This window comes from Stegastes partitus, unplaced genomic scaffold, assembly GCF_000690725.1.
Source record: "Stegastes partitus isolate 25-593 unplaced genomic scaffold, Stegastes_partitus-1.0.2 Scaffold629, whole genome shotgun sequence".
In the NCBI taxonomy this organism is placed as follows: Eukaryota; Metazoa; Chordata; class Actinopteri; family Pomacentridae; genus Stegastes; species Stegastes partitus.
The window spans coordinates 337757-355675 of NW_007578360.1; the positions used below are offsets into that span (position 1 = coordinate 337757).

A 17919-nucleotide genomic window follows, 5' to 3' on the forward strand; every position below is an offset into this window, starting at 1 on the left:
CCGGCTGATTTAAACCTAAATGGCAACGGCCAGATTGCAAACTTGAGGCTTTAGAACTGTAGTCCACCAACCAAAAGGTGACATCACAGTTACAGTAGTTTGATTCTTGGCTTTTCACTTGGGCCAGCCACAAAAAATCCATAGATCATTATTATTATGAGGGCTGCAAGGTGCCTCGGTGGTTAGCACCGTTGCCTCGCAGCAAGGTTGCCTGTTCGCGTCCCGGTGAGGACACCCGGGATCTTTCTGCATGGAGTTTGCATGTTCTCCCCGTGCAGCGTGGGTTCTCTCCGGGTTCTACGGCTTCCTCCACAAGGTCCAAACACATGTTGAGGTTAATTGGTGATTCTAAATTGTCTGTAGGTGTGAATGTGAGTGTGCTTGGTTGTCTGTCTCTAAGTGTAGCCCTGTGATAGACTGGTGACCTGTCCAGGGTGTCCCCTGTCTTCACCATGAGTCAGCTGGGATAGACTCCAGCCCCCCATGACTCTAGTGAGGATTAAGCGGTGTATAGATAATGGATGGATGGATGGATTATCATTTTTATTGACTACATGATGTCAGTCAATGTTTTCTTTTTAAACACAAGACAAAGCCTGATTCTCAAACTGTTTCATTTATTTTAAGTACAAGCCTTTCCCCAGTAGAGCTGTATTTGCATGACCAGCCACACACGGTCTTCCACTGTGAGTTAACACTTTGTATGAGATTCATAACAATCACACGTTGTCTTCAGCTTTAAAGGCTGACCCCGCTGGACTGCTGAACAATGGGTGCACTGCCAAAGTGACCCAGGTAGAACTCAAAGTTCCACACTTTATTTTTCCAGGAGACATAGACTTGGATAGACTTTCGATAGGATCTGTTTGGATCACAGAAAATACTGAACAGAAGCCTCATATCAATAACGTTTGGAGACTAATACACATAGCCTTAGACGCCTAAAAGAAAGGTCCCCGGTATGATATCTCACATAGCGATGTTTAACGACATTGGCCCTAATATAAGATGATGTTTCATGCATCTTATATTGTGTATATTGACTTTTCAAAACTAAACCATTACAAATCAGTGCAGTCACACCTTTCTTGGGTCCTGTTTTATCACCATCAGCTCATTATTCAAGTGTGTTGGACTGGTGAAGCTCTACCATCCGGGCGTTTCCAAAGACACAGAGATGGCCCACGTCATTACCATGACAGCTGCAGCTGATTTTGTTTTTAAGTAGGCATTTTTGACATTAGCCAAAAACTCATGTTAATCCTGTTAATTTAATCCATGTTTCAGCTCAGACTGAATAATGATGCAATACAATACAGAACATACTATTGCAAAAGAAGTCGGAACGTGGAGAGAACCCACGCTGCACAGGCAGAAAGATCCCGGGTGTCCTCACCAGGACGCGAACCGTCGACCTTCTTGCTGCGAGGCAACAATGCTACCAACTGCACCACCTTGCAGCACAAAATCACATTGTATATATATATTTTTTTTCCAAAATGGAAAATTGATTATTCGCACTGAAATGATGACGTCTGGTATTGTGATCCTCCGATCTGTCATTATCTGTCATTTAGCTCGGCTTCCTTCTCAAATAATCTAAGAAGGACTTTTATTCTTTTGACTTTTTGGCATATCCAGTTATTTGCAAATCAGTCCTAGAAAAGCTGCAAAGGAAAAACAAAAATTGGATTGATTGGCTGATCAGGAATAGGTTACGGGAAAATCAACATCGTACTTTTACTTAGGAAGAAAAACACGTGGAACAGCACGGTAATGTTTTTGAGATCGTGATAGTTCACAGTGCAAATAGAGTGCAGTTTTTCCCTCCTGAACTCAGTAAATGACACATTAACCTTTCTTCTGGGATGAACAGACTCCCACAGCAGGAAAGTCAGTTTCCCTTCCTGTCAGTAAGTGTGAGCAGCTTGTGGCAGGTTGTGGAGGATGAATGGATGCAGGCGACAGGTTCTCTGGAGTTGTTTGCGATGTAAATAAGCGCTCAGAAGCGCTCAGAAGCGCTCTGTTTCCAGCAGGTATATTAAGAGGGGTTGGGTAATACTTGTGTTCCCCCTTTAGTGGAACACAAACAGCCTGCGGTTTTATGAGAAGCAGCGGTTTGCTGCTAACAGGAGCCAGGCCTCAGCGGTGTGTTATGTCACCCCTGAACACACACGCACACCAGAACATGTGTACAAAGACAGTGAACGCACAGTCATACAAATAAAAACAGGCATGGGCTTATAAATGTACATGTAGGGACAAATACAGAGGCAGAAATACTTCATAATTCTGTCCACATTCACAACACACATGTTGAGGCACAGAGGTGAAGGTCTGTGGGAAACGTTAGTGGAATAAGAAACTTCCTCCAACATGTTAAAGCCACTGCTTAGTAGCTCACACACTGCACTACAAGGAGCCCATTGAGTTCCCTTACCTTTACTGTGTGTGTGTGTGTGTGTGTGTTTGTGTGTGTGTGTCATGATGGGAAATCACCCATAATAGAGTGCCGGTAAATCTGGGCTGTGGCTGCAGTGTTTGTCTCCTTTAAAACCAGAATAAACCTCAGGCTTACACTTTTATCTCCAATGTTTAAAATAATTATTGAGGCACATTAATGCTTGTTGCTGTAACAGGTTGTTACAGAAGAGACCTGGAAAACAGATCAATTTAAGATTTAATACGATGTGTGACTTTGTTATTGCTTCATCGACATACTGAATGTCTGAGACCATTCAACTGTCATAATGGGTGGGGGGTAAAATATTCCTTGTGATCGCTGGTAAGTTAAGCTCCAGACCGGAGTTTGAACTGGTTTGTAATAACCAAAGATATTCAGCAGGACAAACCAAAACAGAACAAATAATGTTGAGAACTTGCCTCAATTTTTAGGTTTTCAGGAGCAGCTAATAAAGAATTTCACTACTTACAATGGCTGCAATTTGACAAAATGTAAGCCAACTCAGACTCATTTTCACACAAATGCTGATGGAAAGAAGGCGCTTGTTCCACTTGATAATACAGACATGTGGCTTTGGACTAGATTTAAATTAAAGGAGCACCACGGAGTTTGGAGAAAACAACCTGTAATGCCAGCTCTAATTATTTCTGGAGGTGAACAAGTAATACAGGCTTCATATTGGATTAAAACCACAGACTAGGGTTGATAGAATGCATCCATCCATTGTCTATACACCGCTTAATCCTCACTAGGGTCATGGGGGGCTGGAGCCTATCTCAGCTGACTCAGGGTGAAGGCAGGGGACACCCTGGACAGGTCACCAGTCTATCACAGGGCTACACTTAGAGACAGACAACCAAGCACACTCACATTCACACCTACGGACAATTTAGAATCACCAATTAACCTCAACATGTTTATGGACTGTGGGAGGAAGCCGGAGAACCCGGAGAGAACCCACACTGCACGGGGAGAACATGCAGAAAGATCCCGGGTGTCCTCACCGGGACGCGAACAGGCGACCTTCTTGCTGCGAGACCAACGGTGCTACCAACTGCTCCACCTTGCAGCCCGTAGATAGAATCAACTCTACATTACAGCTCATGGATCTCTTTTGTCATGATATATTTTAAAGTGTTTAACCACTGTATGCCACCGTTCTACCACACTGTATCTTGGCACTGGTGTCCATTTGCTCTCTAAATGTCTCATGAGATCGTTGTGTTTGCATGACATGCTGCAGCCTGAAGTCACTGGATGTAGTCCGCCACATGTTACTCATTTCATCTGTCGCATCTAGTTGGACCTCTACGTTGATGTCGTGCCAACGAGAGCTTTAAATTCAGCTTTAAAAAGGTTCACGCAAAGATCTACCTAAATCTCCTGGTTACATTTAAAACCTGACACTTCAGTCAGCTGTTGGACAACGCTGGGAGATCTGTGGAAATCTAAATCTCCTCCAACTGCTGTCAGTCGGAAAATCATTTTATATATTTAGTCATAATCTATGATGTATTCAGAGCTGAGCTTTGTGCTTTATAGCAGGTGATTTTTGATTCCTGTTTGATTTAACTGACTAAGTTATCGCTCAGGATTTGCCGTGTTCAGTATATTTTACAGAAGATAAGATGGATTTTTCAGTAAACTGAAGTGCAAATAAAAAAATAAAAAAATTGCAAACATGCTATGAATGTTTGACAAAAGAACAACTTGCCTAACGGGTTACCTTCCACAGTCCTAACATCTCATTATCAATAAAATGAGGGACTAATAACTAATCTTTTGTATGTGTTTCTCCTCCATACCTCCCTTTTTCACCTCTTATATTTCTTTCAATTTCTGAACCCTCCCTACTCCCCTACTTGTACCCTTCCATATCCCATCATTCTACTTTCTGTCCTCCCCCTCCTTTCCTCCTCCAGGAACATGATCAAGTCTTTCTACACGGCCAGTCTGCTGCTGGATGTCTTATCTGTGTTTGGGGAAATGTCAGAGGAGGTAAGACAAAGATCCTGTTAGGAATCACTAGTTCCATGTCTGCAAACTGCTTTGTGATATTGTTCAACAAAACTAACAGAAAAGAGACCAAAAACAACAAACACTTATCCTGCTAGCAAGTTTTTTTTGTTGTTGTTTTTTTTTATATATATATATTTTTTGGCCTTTTGCCTTTATTTTAGAGCAGCAGAGATAGACAGGAAAGGAAAGGGGGGAAAGAATGGTGAGAGACCTGCAGCAAAGGGTCATGAGCGGGAGTCGAACCCACGACCGCTGCATCGGGGACTATAGCCCCTGTTCATGGGTCGCCCGCTCAGCTAGGTGAGCTGTAGAGACGCCCCCTGCTATCAAGTTTTATGTGGCCAAACCCTGACAACGGTTATGAATCTTTGAATTAAAACTAAAACTAAAAGGAGACGGAGAAATACCAGGTGACCTTGTCATATTGACAGAGTTTTTACATTTTGAATGATGCCAAATACACCAAAAATACACAAAATGGAAGCATTCATTGACTCAGCTGTAAATATTCTTGGTATATTCAGGCTGATTTAAAGTATTTAAAGCTGCTCAATGGGGACAGTAGTTAGTTACCGTAAAGCTATATGTATTTGACCCGTATGCTGTCATGGCAACTTTGGCATGATGCTGATTGTTTGTTTACTTGTTTATTTAAAAGGATCCCCATTCGCTGATGCCAAGACATCAGCTAGTCTTCCTGGGGTCCCGACACTAAGATATCAAAAACAACCATTACAGTCTCAAGTACAAATAGAACAAAAAACAAAAACACACAACAAGATTAATGGAAATAATACATAGAAAATATGCACATAAAACCTGGTACCTACATTACACACAATGTAGTTCAACTGGCAGCAGTTTAGATTTGTTGTAGGTGTTTCTATGCTAGTCCCAGATAACGTAGCCTGGAGCTGCTAGTGTGCAGCACTGACGTGGAGCTGGATACAGATGTGTAGAGCTCTCTTCTTTCTAACTCCCCAACTCCATCTTTTCCAACACCTGGTAAAATGCTAACAAGTGAAAACGGTAGAGCTGCCCTTCAGAGAGTAGAGTTACGAGTCCAGTCGGCACATCAAGAAGCTTGAGCGAGACACCGTGTGGTCAGCAGCAAGTTAAATGTGGTAAAGTCTGAGGTTTCGATACGCACACCACCTCTGTGTGAACGTGTGACACACAGCACCTCTTTCTCTACGTTCTGTCGAGTCACCCAGAAGCCATTAAAACATCAACAGGACACTTGGGTTCATACAGTCAGCCGTGGCACTGAGCGAGGCCTGATGGACGCACACACACACCCACACAGAGTCTGCTGTCAGACAATGAGTCCTCAGAGTGGCCGGTGGTGAGTGCTCTGCAGACAGACAGTCAGGAGTGATTGAGTTTCACGCAGTAAAAAGAGGTTTTCAGCAGCTTCCCAGCTCAGCTGAGTGGAGTCAGTGATCAGGTGAGCGGGCACGGTGTTAAGCAACACTGTCGTAGTGAGTTGTGAGAAGAAGAATCGGCTTCACGCCACCTCACGTTGGCCACAGTTTGCATCACCCAAGTGTCTTGGGGCAAGAAACTAGATCCTCCCCTAGCTTTTGTAGCTACCCCTGACCTTACTGTGAGGAATGTACTGATAAAGGTTAAGTTTCTGACATGGATTAATGTCACATTGATCCTGACGCTGTGACTACAGTCCTCATGTTTAGAAGGGTTGTACCAGTTCAGTTTATAGTCATACAAGTGGCTCTAAGTTGTTTATCAATCACCAAATTTCATGAGAAAAAAGAAAGAGCAAGAGAAACAACAGTCTCGAGTAAATGTAAGTCACCCACCAGAAGTTTTAACATGAATTTCAAAGAAGGCAGATCTGATTGGTCAAAAAAACTGTGGATATGTAATGACAAAGACAGAAACATCTCTAGTTTTATAGTCTTAAAAATCTGAGGTTCCATTCTTTTGAGCTGAACCTGGAAGCCGTGCTAACATCACTGATCACATTCTCACAGACTCAAAGGTCACTGAGCCGCACAGCACAGTGAATGCAGACGTTACCTTTGTCTTTAGGTTTTCTCCTGGAAGCAACAACTTACAGACGGTCTGTCTTTTTTAATCCATTTAGAAACACAAGCACCAAATTGTTTACCGCTGAAAGCCCACTTTGCAAATACCACGCAGAGGAAAAGCTGATTGCTGCACCAAAGGGTGTCAAATTCTCCGTAGTGGCAATTTGATGAGCTAAAGGGATTTGAATTTAAAAAAACTGTGTGCCAGTGTAGTGGCAACATGAGAGAATGAGCTATAAATGACACGCTTAGTGGTAACCGGCCAAGTGGAGAACTGTAGCTTAAAGTCAAGCCTGGGTGGTTTGCAAACACATTTAAATTCCACTCTAAAGTCTGGGGTAGTTAGAAACCTTCCACAGCGTACGGGGGTCTCTTTGGTAGTTCCTCTTTCAATGTGTAAAGAAACCCTTACCTCCTAAAGCCGTGCAGATGGCTGTAGTGACATGCTATCTACAGTGGGCTTTAGCAGAAAGCCATAGCTGCTTACTTCCATCACTCAGGCTGTCGCGGTGCTGAACTGTTGCAGACAAAAGGCAGCGCTGACCATCTGCTGCACTTCCTACAACTGTGATTATCGCTGTCCTACCATGAGCCAGTGAGCTCTGACACAGACAGCAACAGGCTTTACATTCAGGAGTTTATCAATCCCTCCATGACCAGAATCTCGGCTCTTTACAGGAGACTGTGAGCGTTCAGGTAAACTACAAATAATCTCTGTCAACCACTTTGGCATCTTGCTGAGCGTCATCTGGAATCTAAAATCTTAAATCCTGACTAGATGCCAATGAATATGCTCGAAGATGTTACGTAATGCGCTTGAATTAACATTTCAGGCTGCTTATGCTGACAAGATGTTGTTAGTAACTGGTAGCATTCCAGACCCATCACAGTTTTTTGTGAAATACAAGCTTTTGTCAGCCAATACGAGATTTAGAGTCCCACTGGCTAGATTTAACAATAATTATGGAGCTTTTTGTAACCCAAACCACATTTATATAGTGAAAAATGTACCGGAGAGAAAGGCCAAGACTCACTTGAGCCAAACAAAGAATGGTCAACAGATTGTCTTATCTTTTTTGGAAAAATCCCGTGTTGACTCTGTCCTGGCATAGTTCATGGTTCATTGTTGTTTTTTTTGCTGAATAACTTCACAGTGAGTCACGCTTCTTCTGAAATTTCATGAAAATTCCTGACCTGTTAATATCAAAGCTGTGTTATTTTAGCGATTAGACGTGATTACAATTAACCACCCCTTTCTTTTTACGGTATGTCTGAGACTAAACAAACAGCCCTACGCCACAGCAGACCTCACCAGTCCTGCACCCCATTGTTTCTGTGCAGCTGCTAAGACATGGCACTTATCTGGTCGAGGCAGGAAGCTCTCCATTCATTCTTATCAGCGGCATGTCAGTGTAGCTCCGTTGCCCTCGTTTCTCTTTGCCTCTTTGGCTCGTTTCACCTTTTAAACATCCCGTCACCTCAATCCGTTGCACCTTTTCAATCCCTGATAAAAAACTTTTTTTTTCTTTTTTCATGTGGGGAACAAATATCTTCGACAGCAGCCCAAGTGATTTCCTCACCTTTAATGCCACCAACTATCATTTCTTGTAGTATGCAACGAAATAAATGCCCCACATTTTGTGTCCTTGACCCTAATGATATCTGCCACAATTTGTACTTCTACCCCACATGATGTCTAATATGAATGTTTCCAACAAATAACAGTTTCTCTTTTCATGTGGTGCTCAAATGATTTCTTCACCCTTATGGTACACAGTGTTGTTTTTGAATGCAGGGTTTGCTCAGCTTCCTGACATTCTGACACTAGATGATTGACGGGTGCTCTCTTTATGCCAGTGTAATGCCCCATCTCTCGAAAAACAGAACACGATGCCACCAGAATGCAGTGCACCGCCGCTTACAAGACAGTAAATGGGAAGCTTAGAAATGACGGATCCCGTCGATACGTACCGTTAACGTACTGAAAAAATAATACATATGATTTGCAAACTCTGGTTTATACAGTCGTCCTTAAATGTATTCATCCCCTTCCATTAAAGAAAAGGCAAAATTCACAATAGTCACTTAAATAACTAGAAACTGAAAAAGTAGTAATAAATAAAAATTTGCTAAATTATAATTTAGTAAAATAAGACGTTGCTTTTGAATTGTGGCTAAAAATAATAATTTTTAAAAATAAGAAAAAAACTGTCCCGGACAAATTCGAGCGCTTGAGCAGTGGGCCAACATCAAAACATCTGTCAACAGGTGCAGAAGTCTGATGGAGAGTTACAGAAAACACTTGATTGGCTCAAAGGGATGTTCAACTAAGTATTAGTTTACGGGTCCATCATGCTTGTTTGCTTATTTGTTTTGTTTTGTTTTTATATTTCTGTTGAACCACAATTCAAAAGCAATGCCATGATTTTAGATTAGATTAGATTAGATTAGATTAGATTAGATTAGATTAGATTAGGTTAGATTAAATTAGATTAGATAGAACTTGATCGATCCTTTTGGTAGGGTACCTCAGGGAAAACAGCACAACATCGACAAGACAGTAGCGCACATCGATCATCCATGTCATGAGTTTCATTAAATTTTTATTTATTACTACTTCTGTCAGTTTCAACTTATTTCAGTGACAACTCATTTTTCCTTCTTTAATGGGAGGGTATGAATACATTTGAGGACGACTGTATATTTCAGCCTTCACTGAGGTAAATTCTTCTAAACACTTTTTAAAATCAGCCATCAGCTTCTTTAGACTTACAACAGGTGTCCCTTTTCGAATACCTAAAAATACACTTAAAAAAACTCTTAACATGCTTTTATTGTCACCACTAACTAATAGGTGGATTAATCCACTCAACCAGTGCCCATATACGTAATCATATCTCTCTGTTTCTCCAGTAAGTTTGTACTGTGTATCCCCCAGACACCCAAACTACCCCGACCAACACCACTTTAACTTTTGCTTCTTGCCCATATCTACCCCCTACCAATCACTGCAAATGATCACTTCACACCTTTTACAAGCTCAGCCCTACGTGTTGTCTCATCTCTTACCATTCATCAGCTGTCACTTACATTTTGTTACCCCGACTCCCCACTAACTACCTCACAAAATGATGTCCCTTCCTCACCAGAACATCCAGCACAGGAAGTACGCCCGCTGGAAGGCCACCTACATCCACAACTGCCTGAAGAGCGGAGAGACGCCTCAGGCCGGGCCCATCGCTATGGAGCAGGACGAGGAAGCAGGTGGGACACACTGATATGGACGACACACACACATGTGAACGCTGCTGTGGTCCCTGTTACGAAACAACCCTCAGCTTTCTCTCCTGTGCTTGGTCCTCGAAGAACATTTAGGCCAGCTTCCTTTGTTGGCATGGTATAGTCTATGTGTGTGTGCAAGAGTGTGTTTATTTGTGTGTGTGTGTGTGACGCTAGAGTCTGCATTGTTTGCCTTATCAGGTCTGGGTCTGTTGCAGGAAAGCCCTGTGGTGGAAACCGGAGACTTTGGGAGATTAGAAGTGTGTGGAGACTAGATTAGTCATGTAATGTGTTCTTACGTCCAAAGTAAGTTTGTGCTTGTGTGACAGTGAGTGAAATTCGTACAGACCACATAAGAATGTTTCTCTTTATGTGTTTCTGAGTCTTCCAAGGCTGTGCCTGGCCTTCCTGTATATTTATGCACATGAGAATGAGTTGATATTTATTTTATTACTCTCTCTTCCCCTCATATCCACCAGCGATCAAGTCTGAGTCCCTGACCTTTGTCACATTGAAAAGCCCTGGCCGCTGATGCCAGGCTTACCGCGCACCATAAAATATAACCTTTAGCAGAAAGAAAGCATGGGAAAGCACCATTAGATCTCGGACAGATTGACTGAATTGGTCGGACAACAAAATGGTCATTGCAGCCTTTAAAGTTCATTATGTTCTGAGAAGCATGTGGTGGGAAGAGAAAGGGAGAGAAACTCAGCTCGTTGTTCAGCCACAGGGGCTGTTTCTTCCAGAAGTTCACTGTTTTAGCAGCTGACAGCAGGTTTGTTGTAGATTTTTTGCTTGACTGGCTGCTTAAGTGGTTCAATTTACCAGCCATTCTGGAAGCTTACCTTTGTTTTTGCCAGGTAGTAACTCACTTTGATGTTTGTCTTGGGTTTATTCCAAAGACAGATAGAAGCAGTCGGAGTTTAAATTTGTTCATCTCTAAAATCACTAACATCCGTCTTTTTACTTTCACTCTATTAGTAATGAACACACGTGTTAATGGAATATTAAAAAACTTCCTGCAAACAACTTTACACAATTTGTGTAAATGATTTTCCCAATTCCACATATTTTAAATACATTATTCTCCTACATTATTCCTATATCCCTACTCAGCGAGCATCCCTTATTTATCTGACATGTATGAGGTTTGATCAAAAAGTCACAAGACTGTACTTGACAACCATCATATGTGGTGCGTCTCTTGAACTGAATCAAAACAGCAACCCTTCAACCTGAATTTCATTTTGGGGATGAGTAACAACAGATCCAGTGAGGAGGACTGGTGAGGATGGTGATTGTGTTGCCGTGGCCATAAAACCAGTGCGACTTTGCCAAACTGTGACCTGGCAAACAGCACAATGGAGGAACCGCATTCCACGGCACCATGGTTCAAGTCATTTACACCAAACGTTCTGCCTCCAACACCTCATGATGTTCCAACAGAACTCTGCCTTGACAACGAAATGAGCTAAAACTAATTCCTAATTCTGATTATCTTGCAAGAACGGCGCATGGCAGGATCCGGGATATATTAGATGAGTCGATTCCTGTATTTATTGCTTTGGATGTGAAAGAAGTTGGCCGGTGGACTGCAGTTGGCGAGTGTAATTCTTGTTCTGCACTCTGGGAGATCTGCTGGAGGGCAACTCCAGTGACACCCTGTCGCAGGTAAAAAACTGGTTTATGTGTTGCTACACTGAGCTCACAGAGCAGAACAAAAAAAGTCCACCCATAATGAAATAGCCGACCACCGCCCCAAGCCGCGGTCCAACACCGTAGAGCCCGTCTGTGGGATGAGTGACTCGTAGAGAGACAACTGAATATATCTGTTTTTTGTCCCAGTGCACTTGAGAAATTAAAATATTTTCAGCGGAGCAACCTGTTCACGGTATTGTTACATAATTCATCATGGGTGTGCCTCCTCTCGTGCACACTTGTCAGTTCAATGATATAGAGAGGCCTGTGTGTTATAAAATTTGTAAAAGCATGAAGTTTAAAGGTCCCGAGTGGTGAAAATCCATTTTTATTGTGTTTTGTGGTTGTTAGAAAGTTGGAGGCGTAAAAAGCTTTTATGAAGATGTTTACGTTTGCCGTTCCACAACATTTTATGACTGTATTTTATGTAGCTGAATTAATAATAAAGCTGTCAGACAACAGAACAAATGTGTAATAGCAACTAAAATGCAGCCCAGTAAAATTACATGTTAACAAACGGTCACTACATAGTTATTTTCAACTTCTGCTGCTGCGGTGGGATGTTTTTAAAATGTTGTGTGGATAAATTCTACCCTTTATGTACAGCCGTGACTCGATAATCCGACACTAAATGTAAAACCTTCTTTTATGTTGGATAGCAAAGGTGTCGGATTGTCAAGACGGAGGTCGAGATACAAGGAGGGCTTGATGCTGGAAGGGTCATCTGTTGTTAATTATTGTTCATAGTTGTTATAGTAACTAGTAAGGCTGGTACGAATAGCGCTTTCTGGTCTCTGGATATTCAGGCCCAATTAATGATAAATATTCGCCGTGGTTGGGGAGACACACTTCCACCTTGGGGAAGCGCTTCGACGGGGTGGAAGTGGTCGGAACGCACAGGCAGTACTTGGATGCTGTCGCTAGTTTAGTCAGTGGTCACACTTATGTTTTCACCATCCATGTTTACTTCCGTAAACACTGAGCACGCTCGCAGCGTGTGACGTCATCGTGTCCTGTTCTGCACATGCAGGACACTTTTGGGTCGTATGAAGTTCACACAGCAGATCACATACACGTCGCATTTAATTGGAAATGTGAACAAACTTGCAAAGAAATCGGATTTCAGAAAAACATCTGAATTGAGCGCTAGGTCCAACAGTCTGAACGTAGCCAATCTGTGGGATTGTTCAGTCAGATGATACGCCATTATCCTTATTGGTGACATAAAATGTCACGTTGGAGTCAGAATCCAAAGCTGTCGCTATGTTAAGGTTATTTTTCATGTGTTCCGTTCGTTTTTCCTAAAAACCTGTTAGATAGCAAAGTTTTTGGATTGTTAATAGTCGGATTATCAAGTCATGACTGTACTTGTATGCGAATGATACGCAGAGCACAAAGATACAATTCCTTAAAATGTGAAAGTTGTCTTCTCTCATTGTTTCAGAATTTTTCTTCAGGATGAATTTGTGTTCATTAACATAATACACAATGTGCCTTACTAAACATCTGGAATGTTCAAGGGATTATAGTTCCAATGAACTGATTTCCCTCCTTAGATGAGTTCCACACAGAGACAGAGTTTACGAAAAGAGTTTTGACCTTTGAGACAAGTGAAGCTGTAATTGTGCAAAGTGTATTTACTCTCATAAGCAAACGAACACTCTCTTCTGTGAATTCTGTGATTATTCTGATAATTCCAAGACTCCAGCGACTTCAGCTACGACTAGAATTTATACTGAGCCACAAGGGACTCAGCAGCATCTGGAGTCATTTTCAGATTGCACTCCGAGAGCGAGAAATTGCATCAAAAGCCCCTCGGGAAGACACAAGCCCAACCAGAAATTTATTTTGACACCATCACCTATGGGCTTACACATGTTCCCCCCCCCTTCCCTGTAGGGGAAACTCTAAACGTATTTTTCATGTCTGTGAACCGATGTTGACGAATTCCTCGCTGAAATAAAGGCCATCTGCTCGCCCACGCCCACCCACTCCACATACATGTGGGTGTGTTTGACCCAAACATCGCCTGCTAACCCATGATGTCACCTCGAGGAACCCTCAGCTGCACATGCATGTACAGTAAACACACACACACACACACACACATTAAAGCTGCTTTCTTTCCCTCTTTACTCCCCCCTTTATTCTTTCCAGCTCATGTCTATTACTCTTTTTCACACTCTGCGCACACTCCTTCTCTCCCAGTGTGCTTTGGGGTTTCTATGTCAGTGATGACATCATGATCGCTTATTCCCACTGATGGATAACGCCGTCAGTGCAGAGCTGATACCGTACACGCTGCATGTGTGTGTGTGTGTGTGTGTGTGTCCTCCTCCCTTGTGGTTTTTTTTTTCTTTTCTTGTCAGCATCAGGATTTTATCAACGCTTCAACACTCTGGATAGCGTGAGCGTGTTTGTCTTGCTGTCTTTTCTTACGGACACACAAACAGCCCAGATGTTTGTGCGACACAGGGAAAGTGCGCACATCTGTCTCTCCATCAGAAAGCATTCCTCTCTGATACCATCACTTTAGATTGATTGTTGTTCTTGTTAATCCCGTAGACACAACATGAATCTTGTAGGTGGAGGTCGTATTTGTGGTCAAACCCTGCTTTATTCCCGCAGCAAAGAGTTTCTAGGCCACTGTGGGCCAAACATTTAACCCGTAAAACTACCACGCTCTCAACTGGCAGCTCATTGAAATGCTAGGATGAAGGATTCTGTGTCTTTTTTTTTTTTTGGTAGACAAGAAACACAAGGAGAGGGCATGGTGGTGGTCGACATGCGACCAGCTGTGGTGACGTGTCTGAAGCCTTTAAACATGACTTCTTTGTCTCAGGGAGGAGGAGTTTATTTTGACATGGCCTCGTCAGGGATTTGAAGTCAGTCCTGAGTGCATACATGGACTTGAGCCCCTATTTTTGCCTGTGTTTTTAAAAATAAATTGGTGCCTTTAAAAATAGCTTGGCATAGCTGTTAGCAGTTTGGATTTGTTGTGTATCCATGCATGAGCTTTCACTTGTGCACTGATCAAAACTTTAAAAAGTGGATTTAGTGATTTTTTTTTGTTTGTTTGTTTTTTGTTTTTTTTTTTTTACTGATTTTTACTCAGTTGATTGGTTTGTTAACTGAATGTCCATGTCTGTGCGAACTGATGAGTTAGTTTACCCCCTAATGTAAGTCCTGTACAAATGAGGCTTTAGACTTCCCCTCCCCATTTTCTCTTATCTTATAGACTAGAATATACTTTATTTATCCCAGACCTGGGAAAATATTATAAACAGCATCATCCAAAAACATAGAAGAAGGTACAAGAAAATAACAATAATTCAGTAATATGCATCCTGATGTTACACCATCTCTCCTTCACATCCATGGCGAGTCCCCCACCTTTCTTCTTGCCACTCTCCTGCAAGCTCCGGTACGCTCTGACCAGGTGAAATCTGTCCAAAGTTATGAGCGAGTCCGGAGGGAGTTCGTTCAGCCATGACTCCGTGAACATGAGGCTGCACTCCTGATACTCCCACTGCAGCCGGGTCAGCGCTGTTAGCTGTTAGCTCTTCCATCACATTAGGGAGAAACCTCACGTTTCCCATGATGATGGACGGACAGGCGGCTTGTAGCGTCTCCTTATGAAGAATCCATTCGTGCATCTTAAATCTGAACAAACCAGTGTTTAATTTTCTAGCTCGTAAAAGAAACTACTCCACTATTCCCATCTTATGACCTCCTGACTTAGTCTTTTTTTATTATTATTATTTTGCTGTGCAAGATAGAACCTTGTTCATCTTAAATGAAATTCTTGTTCCAGAAAATAATTACAAGAGCTAATAATTAAAAGTAATAAACCTAACACCTGTATGTATAGAGTAGCAGTAAAAGTTGTTTTATAAAAATAGTACATTAAAAAAGAGTGCACTTTTTAAAGGTTTTGCATTCACAAATGATGAAATAACTGTCTGTAGCGTTGTTCAGAGCTCATGGACTATAATAAAAGGCAGATTTGCTAACGATAAGAGGAAATGTTGCAGCCCGATACTGTCACATTCTTGTGTTACTAAACCAATCATCCCAAATACTGAATTAAAATGCTGCCCTCACTAAACCAGGCCAAATAATCTGTTCTTATTTCAATTACTTAATTGTTGTTTCTAGTTTAACCAAAGCCAGTGCAGTGTAAGACAGAACCGGACTACTCCTTTTTTTCCCCCCTCAGTCCCCCGACGTACTCCCTGTCTTTCTTCTTGATGCTTGTATTGGCTATCGCTGCTTTCACACACGGACAAGGAGAGAATATTTATGGACTTTTACTATTATTTTTATTTGACACGCAGACTTTATGGTTTGGGTGATCTCAGCGCTCTGTGTGGACACCCACATGCTGCGAGAACAAGGTGCAACAATAGATTCTTGTCCAACAATTAGGCCATCCCGCCCGTTCTGCTTCTAGCGTTTTCTATATGCTGAAGAACTGTGAGTCTGAGTCTTGTGGCTCCTCACAGGTCAAAAGTACATCTTGACATTTTTCTGTCAGAGCCGAGCAGTTTTGTTGGACGGGCCTCCGTCAGGGTGGTGGCTGCTGTCCCGAGACACTGCGAAGATATAAACCAGTATGAGCGTAGATATGTAAGTAGGTTAATTAACCTCTGGAGAGTGGTATGACTGTGGCTGACACACCGTCACTCCCACACAGACACCGCACCACCATGCACGCCCACCAGCACACTAATATACCAGTGGTCCTTACAGAAAGAGCATTGTCTCCCTGCAGCTCTGGTCTGACTTTCCATTGGCTGGGAGGGGGACGTGTTTAGCAAGAGGAAAGGAATGGAAGGAGGAAATGAAGGGGTGGAGGGTGGTAGGGGGGCCAGAAAGAGAAAAGATTTCCAATGCTGAGTTGTAAAAATATAAAAGATGTGTTCTGTGACCCAGTTGTTGGAGGAAAACATATTGAGAGGGTTGTGGAATTTTGCCAACATCACGGACGGAGAATATTTACTCATCAGACATAACATTTAAACCACCTGCCTCATACCAAAACAGTTCTGACCCACTGAGTCATGGACCGAACAAGACCTCTGATGACGTCATCTGAGATCTCTGGAATTTGAAGGCCAAGTCAACACCTTGAACTCTTTGTCATGTTCATCAAACTATTCTCGTACTTTAAAAGTAGCAACTGGACTTGCTTGAGTTCCTTGAAGATGTTTCACCTCTCATCCAAGAGGCTTCATCAGTTCTGACTGACTAGCTGGGAGTTCCAGTCACTTATATCCTAAAGGAGCCATAAACACTTGAGTTTTGGTTTCAGTTGGGGGTGAAACGTCTTCAAGGAACTCAAGCAAGTCCAGTTGCTACGATTAAACTACGAGAATAATCATGACCTGGATGACTGAGAATCTTCACAGACATGTTCATCAAACCATTCCTGAGCAATATTTACTATCAATGACCCCTTGGTGCCTACGACCCTGTACCGTGTTCACTGGTTGTCCATCTCTGGTCAACTTTCGCTATGTACCAACCACTGCATACCTGGAACACTCCCCCCAAGATCTAGAGAAGCTCTGACCCAGTCACTGAACCACCACAGTTTGAGTTACTTAGATCTTTATGTTTGACAACTTTTTGGTCAAGTAGGATTTTGCTGCTGAATGTATACCATCCTTTGATAGGTGCCGCTGTTACAAGATAATCAATGCCATTTAAATTGACTGTTAGTGGTTTTATTGTTGTGGCTGATGGAGAGAATATAAACGAGGGAGTCTTTTGGCACATGTGTTGTTAATAATAGACAGATTTGAACTGAGTCATTGTCAAGTATGTTGATCATTTCTGGCTGACCGACTGCTTGCTAATCTGGTGTTGGACGGGCAGACTGACTAAAGTAGATGGTACAGTTTGCAAAGAGCTTGTAAATCTCTGTCATTTGCACTAAATGTGCAACAGCATCAGGTTTTCTCGAGGTAGAGAACACCACACAGATCATTATGTGTTGAATGAGGGACACAGGATGCTACTGACTAACATCAAACACAGAATGAGGAATAAGTACAACTCAGTATTTATTAGATGTGTTCTGCACTGAAGGATTTTTGGCAAAGGAGAGACGAAGTAAATATAGAGATCCTTCCATTTCACCTTCTACTGAACGTCCAGGTAAATCACAGACCTTCTGGTTTTCTGTTTTAGGGAGTTAAATAACTGATTTGTTCCACTTTCTGGTAGATTCAAAGTCTTTCTGTACTAAGTCGAGCCATACCGTTACCACGAACACAAAGCATTTCATTTAGATGCTGGTTTTAAGAACTTTTATGGTCATTAATATGTTTTTTGGGAAACATTGTATGTCTTCTGTATACAAAGAGAATAAAGAATCCATGAAATGAGGCCCAGCAGAGTCAC

At 42.2% G+C, this 17919-nt stretch overlaps 1 protein-coding gene across 2 annotated transcripts in view; it reads left to right on the plus strand.

Moving 5' to 3' along the window:
- Positions 1-17919, plus strand: part of vta1 (vesicle (multivesicular body) trafficking 1) — a 64090-nt gene that overhangs the window by 34145 nt on the left and 12026 nt on the right. For both annotated transcript variants that reach the window (XM_008289664.1, XM_008289665.1), the window contains exons 4-5: positions 4387-4462; positions 9684-9798. In XM_008289664.1, coding sequence (XP_008287886.1) covers positions 4387-4462; positions 9684-9798 — 191 coding nt within the window. The remainder of the gene's footprint in view (positions 1-4386; positions 4463-9683; positions 9799-17919) is intronic.